At 45.8% G+C, this 23,885-nt stretch overlaps 1 protein-coding gene across 1 annotated transcript in view; it reads right to left on the bottom strand.

The window, feature by feature from the left end:
* Nucleotides 1-23,885, bottom strand: part of TCERG1L (transcription elongation regulator 1 like) — a gene marked incomplete at both ends in the record, with an annotated part of 91,789 nt that overhangs the window by 3,922 nt on the left and 63,982 nt on the right. The window contains 5 exons of the mRNA XM_082309284.1: nucleotides 1,062-1,151; nucleotides 5,739-5,874; nucleotides 12,022-12,091; nucleotides 18,073-18,227; nucleotides 22,172-22,260. Coding sequence (XP_082165410.1) covers nucleotides 1,062-1,151; nucleotides 5,739-5,874; nucleotides 12,022-12,091; nucleotides 18,073-18,227; nucleotides 22,172-22,260 — 540 coding nt within the window. The remainder of the gene's footprint in view (nucleotides 1-1,061; nucleotides 1,152-5,738; nucleotides 5,875-12,021; nucleotides 12,092-18,072; nucleotides 18,228-22,171; nucleotides 22,261-23,885) is intronic.

The following is a 23,885-nucleotide window of genomic DNA, read 5'->3' as shown; positions in this document are numbered from 1 at the left end:
TATTATATCATCTCCAAGGCTGATAAAATGAAAGAAGTAGTGTATCTTGATTGACTCATCGAGGTCCAGGTTTTGCCCTTGCCGATTCCCTGAAATAAATACAAAACTCCCTGCTTAGTCTCTTGTCTAGCAGCGTTTTCCATTCCAGCAGTTTCTCTTCCATTTTCATTCCCATATTTCCGTATTATTTTATTTCCCTTTTTTTCTTAGAAAAGAAAATATTGGAAAGGGAGTAAATGAAGATGTATGTGCCCAGTTCCTCAGCAAATACCTACAGGAAGCTCTCCGGAGAATCACGGGACAATATGGGCCCCAGTGCAATGGAATAGGAATAAGTACATTTTTCATAGTGTTTATTTAAAAAAATGTACAATTCTATATTCAAAGATCTTCCTTCCCCAGGATGACAAAAGACTGGTAAGGAAGAGAAATAACCACACCTTCTCTGCGACATCCTTGCATCTCTCCTAAATCTTTTGGACTAACCTGCAGCCCTCGGGTTCTTTGAGATCCCTAGTGATAATTAATGCCCAAATAAACACGGCAGCAAAACCATCCACTGCCCTTTGCGGCTTGCCAGAAAAACCAAACCCATTCAAGCGGATACCAGCACAGCCACCGTGCTCCATCCATGTATGTCTAGCAAGCTTAGCTATTGCAACATAGAGCAGTAAATACTGCCAAACTCCTAGAAAATATTCTAAGTAATGAAAATGAAGTAGTCTCTCTACAATATTTAAATAATTCAGAGTGGAAACATTACGTTATGGCCATTTCCCTTTCTACAGCCCACTTTCCTGGCCTCAGTAGGAATTCCTCCTACAACCCAAGAGACCGTAGCTCGTCTCTACGCACAAACTCACCGCTACCACTTGCTCTTCAAACCAGACAGCACTTTCTTATGAGCAGAGCCTAAATTACAAGTCTCACTGAAAAACTCAAAAAAGAAAATTTAATTTTATGCAATTCTTTTTATCCTACCAAGATAATTACTCTGTTATTATGGTTAATTTTGGAGACGTCTGCTGCCAATCAGAAGCTACGCTGGAGGTAATGCTCACCTGTTTACGTTCTTCTGAATTTAGCAGAAGGTAGCGTGGATCAAATACTATTTTGTGTAACTCTTTTTCCCATGTAGAAAATGCCGAAACCTGTGAAGTACACAAACACAGTTGCATTAAGGAATTTTAATAAGGATGTGAAAGAAGAAAATGTTCCAAGGTGAAGCAAAAGAGTAGTTCAGAAAGCTAATGAACCCTCTAAAGGATGCCTCAGAGCAGCTGGAAGTTGAATTTTAATCTGTTTCTGGCAATGCTCTGGTCGCCCCCACACCATTAGTATTGATTTGCTCTAGGACATCTCACTGAGTATCTGGGAGACGCTCATTCCACATTTTTGATGGGAAGAATCTGTAGCAGAAAGGAAAATGCCATTTGATTATCCCCCTTGTACAACAGAAGCATCAATTTCCATTTAAGTGATTATCTCAGCTTTAACTCCCCTCCTCTCCAAAACTTAAATTATAACCCAAATGAGGCTGTCAATGCATGCACACACTGAAAAACTAATAGTGAACATCTTCGAAGCACCATGTCTTTGTAATAAACGTGCCGCTTCCCTCCAACAGGACGGCTGTCACATCTCCTCCACTTCGAGACCTCTCCCCTTTTCCGCTGAATCCAGCTCTCCGGAGCGGGACCCCGGCTTCCCCCAGGCCCCGAGCATCACTCACATCCCCGCAGCCATGTGAAATGAGGGTATCATGCTCCTACAGAGGTTACTCCTTCTCCAAAACCTCTTTATGGCAAGTGGGCTGTAAGGACCGCCAGGAATCTGAGCAGGTCCCTCACTTGCCCAGTCCCCCTTGCCCGGGGCTTCCACGAAATGGCAGTCCGGGAGCGTAGGACTGAAATCCCCGGCCTGATTTCGGTACCTTGTACAGCATCACTGTTAATTAGTTTGTTACAGAAAACTCTGGAGTAACATAAAATATTCTAATCACCCCATCTAATTACAAAGAAGAGTAAATTCAGTAAAAAAATTAAGTATGTGAAGTATAATTAAGACAGAGTAATTAACACTCAAACAGGAAAGCTCTGACGAAGCAAAGTGGGTTTAAATGGACTGTGTTTCCTTGTAGAGTGGCTAGCGCTGGAAGCTCGGAAATGGTTCGGTTGAGGCTGACCGTCCATATCCAGAAAAATATCCAGGGATTCAGGGCTGCCTCCTCCGAACGTCGTCATCTCGCAGCTTCGCGCCCCGTGCCCACGCAGGTGCCAAGCCCTGGGGCCCGGGGTTCTCCCCCGTCAGAAGGATCAGCAGCAGGAATCCTTTTTTTCAGGATGTCTTCTACGCTCTCTCTCGGACATCAGCTTTGTTCCCAGTACACAGGCCAGTTTGAACTCAAAGCTAGTGAAGCTCGGGCTAATTTATCATGTAATCATTCCTGTTTATGATTTTTTCTTTAGTAATTATTACATTTCACATACTGCAGACACACACCTAAAATAAATGTTGGCTACTGATATTTATAATTTAATTCTAGCTACATGTCATACACTGTTCAGGATACTCATTTTGGAGCTCTGCAAATGCATATAAAATATTAATATTCTGACTAATCTCCCAATGCGTATTGTATTGTGGTCTTCTTCCCTACTACGGGACATTCAGCCAGGGAACACGTGCGCTGGGGATGGCGGGAGTGGCATCTCTTCCCAGAATAAATAATGACTCCTGTGGCCTAGTATCACCACAGACGGAAAGGAAAAGAGAGATCTGAGCTTGTCGTGGGTTTCCAGTTCTCAACTCCTGCTCTTAACCAGACCGCAAAGTACAGGGAAAAAAACTCACAAAAATTCAACATACTGCATTTGAGCAATATGTTTAGAAGTGAAAGGGCATCTATCTGAATAGCCCATTTTATTTTTAATTCACTCTGGAAGCCCAGCAACGACGGTAGGTTGAGATTTTGGCTTTGACTAAAAGATTTATAAGAGCAGAAAGGTGAAGCGCCTGATATTTTCAGCAGATGCATTTATCTTCATCAGCAAAGGATTCCCAGCTTTCAGGAGACGCTGTTGGGGCAGGGAGCGATGCCCACCCTGGTCGCAAGCTACCAAAATACACAAAAACCAGCAAGAAGGATGGAGAGGCGAAGGGCTGGGAGGAGGCAGCCGGGTCGGCAGCGGCGAGGAGCACCCTGCGGCTGGCCCGACGCGCGCCCCGCGCCCCACGCCGACCAACCACCCCCGCGAAAAGGCATTAAAAAGTGGGAGTCAGTGGCTTGTCCTTCTAGAAAGGAGCTCCTTGGGTCTGGCTGAAAAACAGGCTGAGGGGAAAAAAAACAAAACAGAAACCCCCCTGTTTATTTGGGTTTTTAAAATTTATTCTTTAGGATAACGCTGGGGCTGCAAGAATTGTTTTGAGACAGGAAGGTGGGGGTTAGGACCCCCCGAACCGCCGTTTTTCTCCCCAATATTAAGAAGGTAAAATCTTGAGAAAAAATACCGTTTGGAATCCTTAAAAAAGTCTTGTTTCAGCGACAGCATCCCAGCAAAGAGTCCTTCCTAGAAATGCAGACTGTGGAACGTGGACATTTTGACGCCGTGGCTGTGAGGGAGCCAGGAAGAGCCCTGAATTTTCCCCTTCCCCTCAGGATTTTGTGCAAACTTTTAAACTTCCAGGAGGATATCAGAGATTACATTTTTACACAGCAAAACTTGCTACAGATTTAAGAATTGTGCCATTGTCTTGAAGCTACACCAAAAATCACATGTATTTTTGAAATGTTACAATAAATATTCTTCCGTTGATATAATTTATGTAGGAAGATTCAGAGTTACGCCGAAGAACTCCATTTACCTCAAGCCCTTTGTAACGCCATCAGGTAACTTCTTGAGAAATAACATTACGAGAAAATGGCAGGAGACAGTCATTAAATAATCAGTTTAAAATAACACTAATGGCCTCACGGCACTCCAAGCAACGCCAGCCGGCTGGTGCTAACCAGCGGCTTGTCTGGACATTTAAAAAAATGCTCAGAGCAAAGCAAAGTAACCTATTATCTATACATTTTTAAATAATAGCAAAACCAAACAGTAAATTTCCTGAATTTCATATTTTTATGAGCAAGTCTGACTCTTACACTGGAAACACTTGAGGAATCCTATTATAGAACATCCCTCTTACTTTCAGATTTTGACTTATTGTCCCCTGACTTTAAATATGCCAGCAGAAGTCTTCAACCAGTCCTCGTTTATGGCATTTCTGCATTTTTTAAGCATATTAATAAAGCAGGTCTGCCGTGGAGATAATTTACTGTTGAGCTTCTGAAGGTCTAATTATCTAAAGTCTGCTGATTACTAGTGATAAATTTTATAGGCTTTACTGCCTAACAACAGACACCTTGGATTTTTTTTCGTTACAGCAATTACATGAACTTCTATAGAATACATATTTGCAGAGTGTAGGAAGGAGGTATAAAATCTGCATACACTGCTCCATTATACACCCATTTCCATTTGCAGGATTAGGACCTAAACCTGGTATGCTTATTAATTCTAGTCACGCTCAAAATCATCAGTTCTCTAGAAGAAGGGACACTGCGAGATGAACTTTTGTGGAGGGGACTTTATATTTATAAATAACCGTATCCAAAATTCCTCATATTGATGGTAATCTTTATGCAGCCAGTTCAACACAGGTTTGTAAGTGCTACCACAGAAAACAAAAATCAGGCTGAAGCTCTTTATAAAATCAGTCACTGGATGTTATTACGCGATCTGTAATGCAAATTTCACCATTGGTCATGAGGCTCAGAGCGCTGATGGGCTCTGTCTGCAAATTGAATTTATGCTCCATCTACCGACTCATAATCTTGATTAGGTCGCGGTAAAATGCCTGCAATAACTCCGAGCCCTCCCGTAACCTGTACCGGCTCCGCGGCGGCCAGGTCTGCGCCGGCCTGGGTGCGGGGGGAGCGATGCTCCAGGCGCTCTCGCCTGGCTGGCCGCCGAGGGGCCGCCTCTTCTGGTCCCCATCCAGCCCAAAGCCCTGCGCATCCCACGCTCCTGCACCTCAGCCTCCGCTGGACCACCGGCTCTTCTCAGGGAAGGCCGAGGGCACTCAGGGAGGTCCAGGGAAAAGGACAGGTTTTCTTATCCCTCCTGAGACTCCAGTACGTCCTTTCCTAACAGACTGGGCAGATTTTGGATGGCCAGTAAGTGAATTTGGCTTCCCACAGCTGGGATCATTGGAGTTCGCGGCAATGAAACCTCTCCCACGCCAAAAAAAAGCAAAGAGCTTGCTAGGAACGGTTCTGGGCCTGCTGCTGTCTTTCGGGTGATACACACAACGCATCTTTCGTCCTCTGCTCATCCCGTAAGGAACACTTCTGGGGTCCGTGCGGGACCCACGGGACGGCGTGTGGCTGTGGTCCCCAGCCCCTGCTGAGCCACTGGTCAGCGCTGGAGGAGCTCCCGCCTCTGGTTATCTTTGGGTCTGTCTATAGGAATTTATTTGGAACGGCACCTGCAAAGCGCTGTCAGCTCTGCACGGCCAGAAGAAAAGTCACAGTAAAGTACAATGCCTACACGGTTAATAGATAGAAAAACCCCTCTCAATAATTCTTCCTTTAGCTTCTAAGTCATAGTTACGAAGTGATTCCTGTAGCGGTCCTAGATGATGCCCTGTTTTCATAAATGAGATATGTCAAAGCAAGCAAGCGCGTTTCTTACCCCCCTCTCCAGAAGCATGTCTCGGAAATGAGTGATGCGCTCTTCGAGGGGAGGCGTGATCTGCGGTGCTGATGTTTCCTCATTTTTCTCCTCCGTTTCAGCCTTCCCCTGGTCAGCCGCTTGGGAATCTTCTGTTCTTTAACAAGGTAAAATAGAAAATAGTTCAGTAATTGTCAACTCAGGAGGGGATTTTTGACCATCCCTAGAAAACCCTCCAGGACGGCAGGACTCCTCTGCGTGCACGGAGCAGGCAGGGAGCGGACGCCGACAGCCGAGAAGTGACCCAACCCTGCAGCCCGTGATTAAACCGCGGGGCTGGGGGGCCCTGCCAGGGCCCTCCGACAGCTCGTTAGGGGGAAGGATGGTCCGGCGGTGTGATCAAGGAGGAGCTCAGCAGCGAAATGCTATGCTATACTTCAAGCTACAGAAAAGTGACAGCTTTATATAAAATTTGTCAAGAAGTGGAGACTTTAAAGGAGTGACTGAAGAGGCTCATCTTGTTTTACTCTTCTTTCCTGTTTTTGTGCCCCCAGACTTGAAAGTCAACACTAATCTTTATTTTATGTTCCCATGCACCCCAGAAGCTCACTCCTGAGGGAAGAACCTGGCAATGCATCGCACGCACAAACCTGCAACAAAGCATCAGCGAAGAACCTGCCCTTCGTCAGTGCCAGAAGGCCCGGATTTATCCTGACAGCCTTTTTCCAAGCTTGCATCTGATTAGAATAAATAGGTGCTTCTGAGAAAATACATACTACGTATTGCCTGAGTCCCTTTGCCTAAAGACCCCCTGGACAAAGGCGGGTACGTAGCACCGCCGTGCTCACGTCAGGACAGAAGGACAGTTTACTGCAAGTTGCAACCCTGAAGTGGCGGCAGCGTAAGAGCGATGCTCTCCTCGGGTGCCATCCTGCATCACCGGTGTCGCCACTGGACCAGAACTCTTCCACACCAGGTAAACATCTCCGTCATTTTAGCAGTTAGAGACCATTAACACCGCGCTCTCGCAGTGCTGGAAGCGAACACCTATTTCCCCGCTGTTCGGAGGGCTGAAGATTTGCCGCCGTGGGCCCTCGGCAGCTGCAGGGAGAGGTTAATTCCATGGGAACGGCACGGGTGGGAAGGAGGCTGCTCCAGGAGGGCGACGGGATTTGAGGTGGGGATACCGAACTCCTGGCTTCAGAGAAGTTGGCCAACTCAGGCCTTGAAATCAGACTTCTGCTCTGGGTCCATCCTGCTGTTTCTTAATGCTTTGAGCAATGAATGAGTTCAGTACAAATTAAGGCTCTTTCTGGAAAGATCAGGAGTCTTAACATGATGGCAAGGTCAAGTGAGGATAATGAAAGTAAGGCGATTTGATTTTCAGCCTCCTGCTAGGCATGACTGCATCTGCTACTGATGCAATTTTCACCGCTACAGAATAATACTTAGTTTGAAATTTCAACAGGAAAACACTTTTTTATTTCCAAGCAAATGAATTAGATCAGTATGTAACGTGAGCTCTAGCGTATTATCTTCCTTCTACAAATAATTACATTATACTTACATTTATCCTAAAATGATGCTGTATTACTATGATTTGAGAGATATCAAATTGGTGTTCTTCACAGAATGACAGTGGCTTTTATATCATACCAGCAAATTTTATTCTGTACCATGATCCATGAAAGGCCCAATCCAATTTCTAGTACACACAAAGAGCTTTTTCAAGCCGAAACTGAGAGAAATGCAGTACGCTACTCCACCGGCCAAGCACCAGAGGAGCCCCTCTCTCCTTCAGTCCTCCTTACACAATCGAGAATGATGCTGCAAATCACACAGACTGTTTTCTCATGCCAAAAATGACAATAAGGAATACAATTTTCTTTAGCGAGTCATACAATAATCTGCACAACAAACTACGTGACTCCCTACTCAGATGGACACATATGGGCAGCCTGCTACAGGACCTTGGAAATCTCAAAATGGACAGGGCGGTGAGAGGTTTTTGTGTAACTGTGGTACCCACTGAAAGGAGAAGAGGCAACGGGCACAAACTGAGACACAGGGAAATCCACCCAAGCGTAAGAAAAAGCTTTTTTGCCGTGAGGATGGTGGGCACCGGGGCGGGCTGCCCGGGGAGGCGGTGGGGCTCCCTCCTCGGGGATGCTCAACCCTCCTGGACAGGTCCCCGCACGCCTGCTGGGAGCCGGGTGGGACAGGGCCGCCCGAGCCCTTCTGCCATTCTGTGAAGAAAACCCAGAAAACCAACGTTTCTCTGAAAATTGTTTTTCTTTTGTAGAGAGCACCATCAGAGCATTGCCTGAGTAAGAATTTGACTCCAGTATTTTTAAGCCGTTTCATTATACCCCAACGAAATGGAACTAAAAGTGCAACAGCAGCTTGCGGAGCCCAGAGCCCCTAAAGCCGCAGGTGCAGGTCCTGGCTGGAAGCACTGGGCAAACGCCCACAAGAGAAGGCAGGGAGTCCCGCTACCTTCCGCGGCCGGCCTTGGGTCAGGTCCGCTGCTAGCCCTGGCACCAAAGCGAACGGCAGGAGAAGGGAAAGAGCAGATCTATCCTTAGCACTGTGAACTGGTGACCCAACGCGAGCCTCTGGGTGATGACCCTCTAGCTGAATTATAAAGAATTGTGCTGGAACTTTGATGCAATTAGATCTTACCATTAGCACAGCGCTTTCGTATAGCGGATGGTTTACTGTATGTCAAAGGAACAATATGGTTTACTCAGTAACTTTACTTAAATAAAATAGAATAGGGAATACAGCATATTTAAAAACAAACCCTGAAAGCATGTAACACCTCCTTTTTTAGTTATACTTAACCAAGAAAAAATGTTGATAATGCAAAAATAAGTGGATAATGGCTGGGGGGGCTAAAAATGGGGTTCAGTTTCGCGTTCTGCTGCAGCTGTCAGGTGCAGGGCTGTGCACGTCCTGCCCTGCGCCCGCAGCGCTCTCCGCGCACGCTGAGCACGGCCCGGGCAGGAGCGCGGCGTGCGAGCCAGCGCTGCCCAGCAGCCCCGGCCCGGCAGGGCACGGGCGCCCGGAGCATCGCGGTGCGGCGGGACCGCAGTGCTCCCTCTCTCCCAACAGCATTCGGTGTTCAGTGCAGGAGAACACTCACTGCCTTCACAGGCAATTATTAATGGGGATATGACAGCAATATAAGTAGTTTTTCTGTCCATCCAGCACCAAAACAAAAATTTGCTTAGTTTTCTGTAAAGACAAATCTTTTGTCACCTCTGGATTCAGTCCGGAGTGAGCAGCACTTTGTCCATTCCCAAGCAAAACAAAGCAGAGAAACAGAAAGTCAGATTCGGACCTTGTATGTGCAGCTTGGAAGATGAAAAGCTGGTGATGTGTATCCTCCTACCCAAAACTCGGAGCTTAACCAGCACCTTAGTAAGACTCTACGTCTTGAGAATTCCCCTTTTGCTGTTCATGGCACGGAGTAACTCGGCTGCTTTCTTACCAGGAATTACGGGCCACAGTTTTTACACCAGTTCTGCTTTTGGCTGGCTAATTCAGACACACGCAGGCGCGGGCAACTGAGACCCACAGCACTTAGAAACAATAATATCAGTTCCAAACTGATGGCAGCAGCGGTGTTAACCGCTGCACCAAGAACCCCTCCTAGGCCTCCGCTGCCGAGACGGGGGCTGCCTGCTGCGGCAGGGGTGCCTCCATCACATTAACGAAAATAACCTGAGTATGGCAAAAGAGTTTCTACGTGATTTTCACCCTGAGGATCACTAAATTCTAGTCTGAAATGAAAATCCTACAATATTTTACTTTGTTATGTCATGAGCTGTTAGCTATAGTCTAATATTAATACATTTAAACAAGCACTTAGACTGCATTTCTTTAGTAAAAGGTCAGTATTTTAAAGGTCCATCCATGAACCTGTACATTCTGCCATTGTTTCAGGGTACAAAGCGAAACATCAGGAAATCTTCACGTGTTATAAAAGAGAATTTAAAATTCAAAACAGCTGTAGAAATCATGTAGTAGTTTGGGGACGTATGTTCTGCTGACAGAAAAATAAACACTTTACGGCTTTTTGGTGACAGGTCCAACTTCGGGGGAATTGGGATCATCACAACGAAGTCTGAGAAAACGCTGTGTTGTCAAGCCGAACCTTACTTGTTTATTATGTGAATGTTGCCCTTGACTTTCATAGGACTAATTGCCCATCAGCAAATAAGATTTAGCTTCTACTAATCTGAAGATTTCTTTTTAAAGATAGAACTTACATTAGGGTTCTCAGAGCTTTAAATACCCTCTCAATGAATATCTTGCCACAAATCTCACGTATGATAAAAGTTATATTATACCACACATAAATACAGCATAATATAAGGACAAAAGATGACATAAACAGCAGGTGACAGACTCATTATCACGTGCTGTTTACCTTTTGTGGCATGCATCACAGCTGAGAGTCCTTTGTGTTGCCTACGACTCAAACGACCTTTTCCAGAGCCAGAGGCTGCCCCCCCGTCCCACCAACGCCCTTCGCCGGGCGAGATGCCTTCGCAGCGCCGGCGGACGCCGCAGCGCTGGTTTGCTGCCCGTGCCGGAGGTGCTTGCCACCATGCTGCGGGGTTTCTGACACGATCGCACCTTTAGCTGGAGGGCTGCATGATTTATGCTTATATACAAATATATATGTATCTATATACCTATAAATACATACCACAAGAAAGATGCTACAATGCATTAAGGCAGGAGAGTCATGCAGCAACTCTGATGGGCTGAGTTTGCCCAGCTTGAACTGTATTTACCTCTTTGCTTTGGGGAAAAAATATATATGTGAAAATGTATTTCCGCAAGTAAATAAAAATAAGAAAAGATATATTCTGCAAATACATAAAAAGATGGTCCATATTTGGCTCTCATGATTTTGACAATGTCCTTTTGAGTGTAAAGGAAATAAAAGACTAAAAAACCCAAAGTTAGTCTTTCAAGTGAGTAAGTCCTGGGAACCCCATGAAGGTGAGACAATATTCCTTATTCGCGAGGAGACAGTGAGCGGGGCCCTGCCCGACCGTCCGACACACGGCACAGTACGCCCAGGGCTACTCTGATACAGTCATCTTTGAATAAGTGCATTTTTCTGGAGTTCCATGAACAAGAGTTTTAAAATTCTATTTATCTATGTTAATGGGAAAGACGTTTTCACATTTTCTCAGCCCATCAGTGAAAGGAATCGCCTTACTAGCACAGGTCGTAATCCTGGCCCGTTATTGTCTGACCCGCTGGTGTCAATAAAAGTGTTCTTAAATACTTTTATACTAAATATAAACTGTTATACTGTTTATAAACACTAGATACTATGTAAAAAGTAAAAGTACGTATTTAGCATATATAAAGTATAAACATACCCTTTTATACCAAGCATTAAATGCTTAAATAGTCTGAGTACTGAATTCAGAGTATCTGCTTCTTCCTTCATAGCAATACAAATCCCCAGAAAGTCTTACCGAGGTCAGAAGAACCACCCAGTGCAGGAGGAGGAGAATGGCAATACAAGAGAGAACAGAATTATCTGCAATACATTCACTTGGAAAATACAGAAATTTGTTGTGCTTACTTGTCACAATGCCCTCAAAAATCTAACACACTATCTATGCAGATTTTACAGATTTATTTTTTTAATGGTCCAAACCAGTATCTTAATCATAGCCAGCCGCATGAACAGCTAATGCTATATGCAGTTACTGGCCAAAGGTTAAATAGAATGAAACGGCTTTAAGGCACTTTCTAAAACAGAAGCGTTTACTTCATCTTCTTGCTGCTTTGGCAAAGGGTGAGGGAGTTGCTTATTTGGCACATGGGTTTTTTGCCTGTTACTTCCTGAGAATTTGAAACACACACGGTAATAAAGGTCAAATAAAAGCACAATAACAGAAATACCTCCGGATATTTCTGAGCCCGGAGCCTGGAAACCCCCACACCAGTGAAAAAACCATCTGCTTCACATCAATGAAGACAAAGCTTTTATCCAATGTCTTTGAAATAACTCCTTATCCATACGGTCTTCTTTTAACCATTTCAGAGTACATAAGAGTTACTCAGACAAAAATGGATGCTGTTCATGGGAAACAGATACTTTAGAGAATCACGGAGTTTGATGAAGATTGGATACCTTAGGAATGACTCTCATCATTTATCGGTGTAGTTATCCATACAGAAAAAAATAATTGTATTTCTCTTTGCACTTATTTGTACCAGACGTTAGCTTCCCAACATTACATATAGGTAAGTAAACTTTAGAACTTACTTATTTCTCTTAGTTTTGATGCTAAGATCATCATTTTCATCCCCTGGACAAGAACTAACACATTTATCTGCTAAAAAGAAATAAATAGTTATTAGATTTGAACTAGATAAACGGGAATACAAATTCCTCAGATTAACCTTACATTTCTTGTCTTTGGCCGCTGCTCAGGTATTTACTATTTTTCACTCTCCACAGAGTGTTTTAAAAATAACACATATTTCATTAGGTCCTCAGACACCTTCATCCAAATAAAAGAATTAGCAATAAACCCGACCATTTTCGTTCTGAAAATCTGCTCATTGTTCATTGGTGACATGACTTTATTTAAATCTTGTTATTGTCTCACCTGATACTCCCTCCTCCCTTCCCTTAAAAACACAACTACAAAGACATTTCTGCAAAATTATTTCAGTCCTGGCAGCCTGAAGCATTCAATAGTGTTAACTCGCACCACAACTGCCCTCCTTAGCCCATTTCTCTTTCTTATATGAGCAAATATAATGCTGCTTTTCCAGAAATTCAACCACCGGCATAGCAAGGCCATGGAGATACCAACCACCTCCACACTCCCGCTGTTGCAGAGTAACCCCAAAGCAACGTTACGCTCCTGGTTCGGCCTGGACACTCGTACTTGAAGACTCCGAGGTTGCACTGTTGGTCGTAACGAACGTGAAGCATATGGAACAGATATTTATTTCTGGAATCTACTTTTTTTTTTTCATGTATACGAACTGCAGTTTTCATCAACACTCAAATGGACAGACCACCAGAAGTCATGTCCATCCAGTGCTCGGTTTGTGTCGGGGACTCTTCAGTAGCTGACCATGAATAAGTTAAGAAATATAAAAAGCAAACTGTATGGGGTTAGCTTGGGAATATCAGAAACACCAAACCTCACCCTTTTTGTATGAGATGGGTAATGAAGACATGTCTTGCTATTTGGGAAACTATGAAAATGTAAATTGAAAATAAATATAAAATTGAACTTAGGTTATGGAGGTGAAAGTTTTTAATAACTTGATATGGTGAGGTCTGATCTCACTGAAATCAGACGAAGCTCCAAGAGATCTGCTAGAAAATGACTGAACACAAATAGAGATCAGTGGGTATTTTGAAATTTATGAACTAATTTCAAATGCCCGTTACTCGTCCAGGTCCAACCTTTGTATCATTGAAGGTAATAGAAATTTGGTCATTTATTTCAAGTTTCAATTTAAGAATGTTGTTCTTAGCTCATTTTGTTTCCCTATTTTAGGGAAATTAAGTGTTTGTTAGTATGCTTTCAGTAAATATTACCTTTTGTTTATTTTAAGTGCATGAACACAGCATACACCAAATCACTGCAAAAGGAATGATAGAAACTGATCTTAAGGGTCTTTTCCAACCTTGACGATTCTCTGATTCTATGATACCAAACAGCAGCCGTGACGTTGCGGCGTGGGAAGGCCAGGAGCAGAGACCACGTGAGGAGGGAATACACAGCAGATGCAAATGGACGTTTTGCTACTACAACTTAAAATGATGCTAAAGAGAAAAAAAATGAATGGCGTTCCAAAACAAGGAGAGTTTGAGCTCAACATTCCTGACAATATACGAGCATTATGGATACAGAAATTAATTTAATAATGCTTTAAATATACGTAAATTCACTGGAACTACTACCTCTTCTTGCTAAATTCTTCTTTGGGATACTCAATTAAAAATACAAAGTAATAAGAAAAACAACCTGTAAACTCAGAAGGTGGAATGTAATTCAACAGAGATATTACAAAGCTATTAATCAGGAGTTGAACAACCCGTGGAGGCAGCGGTGGTCTTAACTTTAATGAATTCTGAAGGTAATAGTATGAAACGACAGAGTACTTGATGGCGTTTTCAGAGAGAGAAGTTGAAGATGCCTCGAGGTTCAGTGCTGACCGGGCAAGCACCGTCCTGTTCCTACCAAATTTCACCACAATTCAAGAAAAGAAACAGCCATGCCCGCGGGGCGCTCCTGCGCTCGTCGCGCGCCACAGCCAGCCCGCCCAGAGCCGGCTAAAGGATGGCCGTCGTGGCACGCTCAGATGTGACGAATCCTGGCGGGACGTTCTTTAAGTAAAGCAAGCAAGCGGTGAGAATTTGGCTCACGCGGTGAGCCCTCCCTGTTCGACGTGTCCGCAGGACAAGAGAAAACTCACTGGTGGTGATGAAGGATGATGCGAAGTTCTCTACTTGAAGCTGAGCTCAAATGTGAAATTACCTTATTACAAGATCTTTCATAGATTTCTGAAAAGGATATATAATTTTTAAATTTTGTCGTGAAAAATACATGAACTGGGCATTTATAAAACTGAATCTGAGTTTCTATACAGCTTTCAGAGACAAGAGAGGTGATACGGTAGGGCCTGATTTCAGTGTGTACTTCCATCCGCGGGTTCCTGACACACCTCGGGTTCCCCCGGAGAGCAAGGACGGCGTCCCCGAGGGAGGGACACCAAATCCTCGCTGCGACTGCTGTGGGTATGCTGCCTTGGGTAAATGCGGCAGGATCAGAGTCAGCATCATCACTTAAAATCTCAGTGCAATGGAAAACCCAGGGAAACATGGGAAATGGTATCTACACTCTCACTCAGGAACGTACTGGATCACACCGCACCGCTGGACCTCTGGTAAGATTATAAACTGACTGTGAAAGGGAAGAGAGGCAGCCGAGCACAAAATCTAATAATTGATTTAAAGCTTTGAGGAAGCGTATTACTTGACAGTAATCTTTCCATGCGATCACGAAGCAGAGCACCGCCCCAATCCGATGGTCTATCAAGCTTAGTGTTGATTAATTAAATCATCCCAGCCACATCATGAATTCCGGTTCATTTTCCAGAACAAAGAGGAAACACCAGCATTTACCAGGTGAGTGAAAGCGTTGTCAATCCATTGGCCACACACAAAAATCTGATTTGCAATTTTATAAAGAGACCTGGCACCCATGTATCGCACCTCAGCCTAGGAGCTTACCTACGCTGTTTCTAAGGACTGTGCTTCATATTTTTGTCTGAACGCTAAAGGGACCAAAATATTTGTGGCAACAGAGTAAACTAAATCATAACTGACTTTGAATAGGGATCATAACAACTATGAATGGACGTGCCATTTTCTGTAGTTGGAATGCCAGTTTTCTTTTAATTAGCTGCAAAAAAGACATGGTATAGATGGACTTGCAAGTGATAGGTTAACGGTTGGACTCGATGATCTTAAGGGTCTTTTCCAACCTTGATGATTCTATGATTCTGTGATTCTAAAAACAACATCCTCAGCCCAAACATCCAGACAAACCACTTGAGCAGGTGAAGGACTAGGAATAGATAAAAATGTTTTTCTCCATTGCAATAAGACAGAAACATTTTAAGGAATCTTTGAGGGAAAGTAGGGATATTATGGTCAGCCTGTGACCGTACTGAGACGGAGGAGTAATGACAGCCAGGGACAAGAAGAGCGAGTTGGCGCCAGAAGATGTTGCACTTGGGAACATGGAAGATCAAGGTGCCAAAGCCCTGGAAACGCCGTCTCTGTCCCGGCCCTGGCTCCGGTCGGCGGTGGGGCCCTCCGCCCCGGCGCGTCCCCGTCAGAGGGGCCGGGGTGCTGCTGGCCGAGAGCGGCTGCGCGGGGGCACGGGAGGAGCTGCGCCTCCTCCCCGATTCCACGGGACGGGCTGACGGGAAGCCGCTGGCGAAGAGCCGTGACACCTCCATACATCTCCCTAGGAACTAATACTCCCTGGAGGCGGAGTAATTGATAAATGAGTAATTTTTCATTTATGCCCAAATTATAAATGCACTTGATCTTTCAGCGGAACGATGTGCAGATAACCTATAGCACCCTAGGAATAACTATGCTCGGCAACCGTTTTTGTGCCTTTGATTTAAAAATTCTAATTAAAACTCAGCGGCAGCAACTAAGCTAAATAAATTTGGCAACCATTGTTGCAAACGCACAGCTCATTCGTGTCATTTATTTACTCGAGATTACAAGCTAAGAGAAATGGTAACAAATAATACCTTTCACCTCGGCAGCTAATATAGACTAATTACAACCTGACTCTCTCAAATACTGAGCAATCGCAAGTCCCTATTATATCAAGGAAGATGAAGACTATTTGCAACAATGAAAACCATGGTCATAAACTGGTGCATGAATCAAATCTTGGTGGTACTTATAGGTAATAAATAAAAAGGATGGAACACACAGCAAAAACGAGAATTTTGAAGTGGCACACATCAACAATGACTTTAGGCTCTTCTCATTAATTAATTATAGACCATGAATAATGACCCTCAGTTTTGTCTTTGGCCAGTATTCCCCCTTGTCAGTAATTAATTGATCTTTCAATATATCCTGTAATAAAAAACGTATGCTATATTTTTCTCCTGAAGAAGGAACTTCGGCAGATCCACTTTGGAATTATTAGATATACAGCTAAAGTTATTCAAGCCATATACAAAAATGATACATATACAAGCATCTGACGATTGAAATTCATATTGAAAAATGCGATGATATTATATGTTGATAAGGACTACACTAAGAAAACCACTCTCTGTAACTTTTCTTCAGTAACCTTCTGCTAGTACTGATAACATAAACCCTGATGCTCACTCGCTTTTCTCTACGGGCAGACAGCGCATCGAGTCCAGGAGGCACAGTGGCACCCCCTGCGCCGCGGTAGCTAACTGGGAGCTGGAGGTGACTGGGAGCCCTGCCCGGGGAGCGAAGCGCACGCCACGGCCCCGACGGCCTGAGTGCCAAAGGCAGGTCGCTTCACGGGACCGGCACTGCCGCCTTATTTTCAGTTATAACATACTCTATAAGGACACTTTAAAAGAATGACAAAAGTCTCATTTTTTTCCCCTTCGTTTTTCTAGACCTCACCACTAAAGAACGGGCATCAGCTGAGGGAGGCTCTTCCGTGAAGCTGCTATAAAGCAGAATATTCAAGACTTCCAAGCAGCTAATCAAGACAAGCAGCATTTCAAATGCCTGCCATGCACCTGGATGTCCTCCCAGTAACGGCAGGCCTTACGGACACAGCTCCCACGCGAAAGGTGACGTAAAGCATCAGGAGATAAAAGGAGCACTGACACGGCAAGGAGCAGCTCCCAGTAACAGAGCAGAGGGAGGCAGCATCAACTGGGGAAACCAAATCTCTGGAGAGAAATGTGGTGGGACCGACTACGGAGCCACTACTGCACCGGGAAGCACAGGCTGGCACGCTGGGCTGCTCCTGGACTGGCCACCAGCATGGACAGAACCTGGACTGGACAGCAAAGCTATGGATAGCAGACCAAACCGATGGCGTGGCGAGGAGCGTGGGATGGGACAGTCAGGCTGGGAAAACTGCCTCTGCCAACTGCCCGCCTCGGGGAGGACCAGACAGCAAACACCCTGGATCACTGACAAGCCAAGGGGTGTCTTTTCCACTGTATTTTCAACCACTTAACGTGTATTACTGCAGATCAGCAGCTATGCTTTACCCACAACCGTCCCCTTCAGGAATCCACAGCATTTAGAGGGTGACTGGCAGAGCCAGGTTTAGATGGAAGCACCCACATTTCCACCAAACCTTTCAGCACTCGTTAGAGATTTACTACCGGGATTTTTTTCTCCCCTCCACAACTTGGTTGGATAATCATTAGCTATGGAGTGTCTGCTTTTGTGTAACAGCTGAATAATGCATTGGTAATGCATGCCTAATGTACATCTTGGAAATAAGTGCAATAAAACATGAAGACAGCCTCTTCCGAGATGTATTTTATACATCAAAGATTCATCCAGTATAAGAAGCCACCTGTTTCGTCATTGCCAATAATGAGAACGCTCTATTCCCCAATTCAGCATTTCAGTGAAAATAAGGACTTTGCAATAAACATCAATTTTAACACGATACTTTCTATGAAATCTCAAAAGGAAAACCCTTCTAATTACGGTTATCAAACTTTCACTGAACATATTTAGTGACCAAGTTTCATTCGACATTTGAGTTTAAATAGAGGCAAATAATCACAGGGCTTTAGTTACTTGCTGCAGCTTCCAGCTTGCGCTTGTGAGGAGGATCCTCGATGATCCGGTTTATGTCGCCGCGGTGCTTCAGGTCCACCGGCTTCTCCCAGACTGACAGCTGCATTGTAGGGTTGAAGAAGAAGACCCGGTCATCTCCAGTCCAGACTACACACCTATTCCAAGTGATAAACTATGCTTAGATAACGTCAAATGCACCCACAAACAAGACATTAACCCGCAGCTGCCTTATTGCATCTCCGTTTCCAGCGCCTGGGTGAGACCCCGCTCCGACCGACAGCCTGCCCCAGGCCCTGCCAGCCCACGCCAGTCACCTCGGGAGAGAAACTCTCTCCATATCAATAAAACGCCATAGAAATGGTCTGAACGCCCCCAAAAAGCAGCAGGTGAAACATTCCATCACAGAAGGGGAAAAGAACCAGGCGAGGAGGAACGCCGCGGTGCTCGCAGCAAGAGAAGCCATAGGAAAATACGTTTCGTGTTGTAAAGCCGTGGCCGAGAGCAGCAAGCGGCAGAAGCCTCGGCAGCGGGGTGGCCGTGGCCGCGATGCCCGCGGGCCGGGGCTGGGCCTGCTGCTGGCCGGCGGCCGCGGGAGCCTCACCGGGCTGCGCCGGCGGCAGGAGGTGTAACGCCCGCGGCACCCCGCCGGCGCCCACCGCGCTCTGCGCTCGACAGGTACAACCAGCCGCCGCAGAAGGCTGCCACGAAGGCTGAGGTTGATTTTTATGGGCTCCGTTTCAAATCTGAAAAACGTGAGCGAGCCGCTGCTGTACAAACCACGGTTTCTTGACTCGGTCAGTCAAACTGTGCATGACAGCAGTTCAACTTTTTGTCCTAACATTCACTTTAAATCAGCTAAAGTAATATGAAAATAAGTATCACACCATCCTTAATAGACGTTCGAAAACCACAACTTGTACTTCACTAGATCTACATGTAAATAAACAAACACAATATCAAGCTCAACCCCACACTTTCTGAATCGTAATGAAAACTACCAAACGTCATCTACAGACTTGCTCACACGCACCCATACACGCCAACACTTATAACGGGAACATGTTGGTCCCTCTGAAGCATAAATCCTGGAAAAAACAAACCTTCTCATTAGAAGCTCTGCTGCTTAAGTGTTATTAAAAGCAGAGAACAAAACTGGTTTAAAAAAAAAAAAAGTCTGGTCTGAGTAAGAGACTGCAAATATGAAAAACGCTCCATCACTGCCGAGTACTGCAATAAGATAATCCAATATACTCTGGGTACCACTGGTAAGATACCACCATTGGTCCTGCCCAAACACGTAATGAAAAATACATAATCTCTGTAAGCAGCCGTGGAGGGAGCTGCAGGGTGCTGGGAGCAGGTCGGTGCGAGCGCGTTACTGAGCCCGAACATCACAGTAATTATGTTCAGCAGAGCTAATTGTTCTCCCGATGAACAGGAGCACAAAATCGGTTGAACAAACCCAGCCGTTGCCTTCAGCCACACTCACACCCCATGGAAGTCCTGGCATCCTGAATTCAGTGACACGGACATGACAAATATTTTAATAATTTTCTGTTTATTTTAATGCACAAACGTTCTGGATCACCAAACATCCTCACAAGACAGATGTTCAATGATTAGGTATAGTTATGACTTCTTACTTTGTACCTTGGAGCTACGGGAACCTCTGTTCTCCCAGGAACACCGACCCACCAGCCCCGAGCCTCTCCTGCAGAGCACACCCAGAGGGACTTCTGCAGCAACACTTCCAGACTAAGACTCCCATAAACACCACAGCCGTCCCAGAAGGAAGGGAAAAAAAGCCTGGCATTTAGGTGAAGAGAACACTTAGCTGATTAATATAAATGGGTTATTGTTATCCTTTTATTAAATATTCGAATTATGGTCAGGACACAGGCCCAATCCTGCCCAGGAGTAAATGCCTGCTTTGAAATGCCCCTTGCTGTAATTCCCTTCTTTGGCAAGTAAGCGCACTGCAGGACTTGAACTGTTTGGGGAATTAGTTGCAAATGATGGTACACCTGAAACCCGTATCTAGTTTGGGATCTGCAATGCTACCACATGCACACGGGACTGTTGAAGCCATTACCTGAGAGAGATCATAACCAGTGGGTCTGGAAACGTGTGTTTTGTCCGTGCTGGTAGGTTGCTGTGCTCAGCGCTCCCCTGGCCACGCACGCAGATGTTGCTGGTGCTCATTAATCACCGAGCAGCACCAGGTCTGGCGTGCCATCACCCCAGGTTAGAAACTCGGGGGTCCCCTGTGACACCTCTTCACTTTTCCATGACTAATATAATTTGACATTTAATTTAAAATTAATGTCCCTTTCCCCATGTAACGTGTTACCTGTTCCTCTTTGGTACAATAACGATTTCAATTATCCACAGGGGACTCATGGTATTTTGTTTCAGTCACAGAGCATAAACTGGAAGTGCAGATATTGTTATGTTCATGCTTCCCTTTAGAAAATTGTAATTTAAGTACGAGTAAGGGCACAAGATGATGATATTAGTACTTTATCTTATTTCATAAGGTAAGTAAGGTTTGCTAACATTCCTGAAAATTTTTCTGCCATTAAAAATTATGGTCTAGCTACTTCTAGCAGGTGCTTGGCGATGTCACATCAACCACGGGCCCTGCAGAAGCAGGGAGCCAACCTACGGGTGGGGAGCGCCCGAAGCACATTCAGGATTTGGTGGATGTGTGTTGCGAACCTAGTTTCAACCTATCAGAAAAACTTGTAAATTGTGACTGAGGCACCCTACAGGCACGCTCCATGCTCCATCAGGAGCCATGGGGCAGACGAGACGCTGTCACCCCAGAACATGGGACAAGCGTCAGCATGAGGACTATGCCCCATCCCTCTGGTCCCGAGGACCAGATCTGGATGCCTTTTCTCGCACCCGGAGTACTCCCTGGGTCACTAAACAGTCCTCTGGAAACCCAGAAATGTAAGGTTTCTCCTTAGAGATAAAAAATATCACAAGTTTGGACCAGAGTGGTGCGCTTCGGTGGAGGTACCAGCTGCCCATCCACTGCTCAGCAGACGCTGCTGGAGAAGAGGGGGTGCTGCGAGATCCCTCCCGGGTACCACTGTAAGAATGGATGAAACCATAACCTGCCTATGACACTGCTGGGCTCAAACGGTTCCTCTGCACTACACCATAAAGTACCAACCGTCAGGAAAAGAAAGGATTAATGTACATCACATATTTATGATGTTAAGTGGGACATCACACTGTGCTTACTGGTTTGCAAAATAGCACAACATAATAGCAACAAATAATGGCTGATACCTACGTGGAGTGCCTTAGCCCAAGATCCCATAGATGTCAGCCACTGAGTATAACCTGATTATTTCATCCAGCATAAGAATGCGTATGGGTAAAGGAGGTAAATAATCCCTCTAGTCAACCATTCACGACAGAAAGTGAAGGAATTTTTTATCTGTTTAAAAATGACACGAGAGCTTTAGTTACCCAACACGTACCTGAATGGGAAGGTGGTCAGGAAACCGGGGTCCTGAGACATAACCTATTGGCACTGATACAACCCGAAATCAACACTAATCTTGCAAGACAGTCAGAGTCATCCACTGCCAATGAAATAACTGGGAGAGAAAGAGGATCTGGCCCCAAAAAGCAAGAACGTTTCTGATGGATCTTGTATTTCCCCTTTGATCCACCCAAGCTGGACCCTCGACACGCGTGAGACGCGGTGAGGCAGAGCGCAGCCGGGCACGGCCCTGCTCACAGCAGGCAAGGGCCGTGCACGCCCACAAAAGCTGACAGAGAAGCCGTCGGTTGCCTTCTGCCAGAGCCGGTCCTGGCCGAGCCGGGGCCGCGCAGCACAGGGCCCCCCCTCGCCCATCCCAGGGAGCCGGCTCGCGCCCCGTTTGCGGCTGCCTCCCCGCACTGTCCTTCCGTACGTGGTTAATGAGGGAAAGCTCCAGCAGAAGCTGGAACGGCAACCCAGCACTGCTACCTAACACCCGGGGCAGCGTATTTGCCCCACGTACCAGACCGCTAATGCACGCTTGGCAAGGGAAACAGCACTGATGAATGGCTTCTAGCCGGTCTGATTGCATTTGCTTACCATGGTGATCCTGGCACTGGCGTGGATGCCACGGGCTTGTTGCCGTTTGATGTGCTGTCATCCTCATTTACTAGTTTAAAAGAATGAGCCTTGAAAGACAGACAGAGATTAGTCAACAGATGAAGCCAATGCAGAAGACTGTTACTGTTATACAAATCACTGCCTTTAACTTGAAGTGGATCACCCTTATTGCCATTATTCCAGGAGTAGCTTTATGAACAACCAGCTACCTTGAGAATAGCCCAGATAAACGGGAAATAATAAAAATGTTGCCCCACTTGCAGCAATACAAATGAAAAACCAGCAGATATGCTTCTGTCCAGGCCAATAGCTCACTTGGGATAGCAGGTATAACTCTGTGTATTGCAGTAACGAGGAGAGCCGCCTCGTCAGAAACGAAGCGCGGGGACCGATGTCCGTCCTAACGAGGGGCAGGGACCCAGCTGCGCGCCCGTCCCCCCCCCGGACCCCCCTGCGACAGGGCTGGGCCACTCTGCGTAGGGCTGGCCCTAGGGACGGGGCAAGCAACAACGCGGCAGGGCTGTATGGTACAGCCGACAAGCGCAGTGTTTCACCGGCTGAAGAGCAGCTATTTATTGTAGTAGCTTACGGGAATGAAGTGCGAGCGGGAGGTGTGGGAGGAAGGCAGTGATCTAGCTCAGCGCGGTATCAAAACACGAGAAGCACGTACTTAATTAAAAAATAATAAAGCATATGTCCAGAGCTCCTCATCTTGAAAGTATTTTACAACTAGAAGCGCTCAGGAATGCGCCCAAGTAGCGGCACAGCTGCACACGTGGGGCACACCTGCAGCGCCCGGTCGGCAGGGAAGGTTTGCTCGCACAGAGCCTAAAGACGGCAGCGTGATAGGAATGTGCCAAAGGAAAATAAACTGAGCAGTAGCTCAGCCCACAGGTCCTCCTCCTGCAGGACAGAGCTCCTGCTGCAAAAAGCATGTGCGTGCGGAGCAGAAATGCGGGGGAACAGAGCACGCCTGCTCCAAGGCGGCTTCGAGCATCTGCCGCACTGCTGCTTTCTGAGCCCGAGATGCTCTTCCACACCCCCACGCTCGGATAAAGGTTTCCCTCTTTTAGCTTTAGCCATTTACATGAAGTCTGCACGAGCTGCGCAAAAAGCAAATGTTTCCATTTATTTCATAGAAGCTGAGAGTGTGATTCAGGGCTGGTTCCTTCATAAAATAATCCAGGCTTTTTTATAAAAAGCTAACGAAGTTACACACATATAGTAGTACCCACCCATAAGTTGCACATATTATTTGCTATCCATTTACGTTCACCTGTCAGTTTTATTTAAGGACGTTGCAATTATCTGCAAAGGAAGGCTACAGAAGTGCACAGCACAGTTAAACCAGGAACACCAAGAAGGTGGAAGCCATGAAGAAATTCTTCCTTGCAGCTGGGGCTGATGCTGCAATAAGCAGCACGACGTCCCGCGAGGGGATCCTGCTCTGAGCAGGGGCTGACCCGGCCCCACAGGTCCCTGCCACCGCGGCGAGCCGGAGACAGTCACAGACACCCCGCTCCTGGACTTCAGCTTCTCAGGACGCGAATTTTGTCCTGGGCTGTGTCACACCTCCACATTTGCGCTCGCACCCCCCATCGACTCGCTTCTCCTCCGGCACGGGGAGAAAACCAGCCGCCAGCATCCCTCCTCTGCCACCCTGACACCACAGTGGCAGAGCTCCTGTAAAACA

Source organism: Platalea leucorodia (assembly GCF_965183815.1).
Source record: "Platalea leucorodia genome assembly, chromosome: 4".
Lineage (NCBI taxonomy): Eukaryota > Metazoa > Chordata > Aves > Pelecaniformes > Threskiornithidae > Platalea > Platalea leucorodia.
This window is presented reverse-complemented; position numbering and strand designations above follow the sequence as displayed.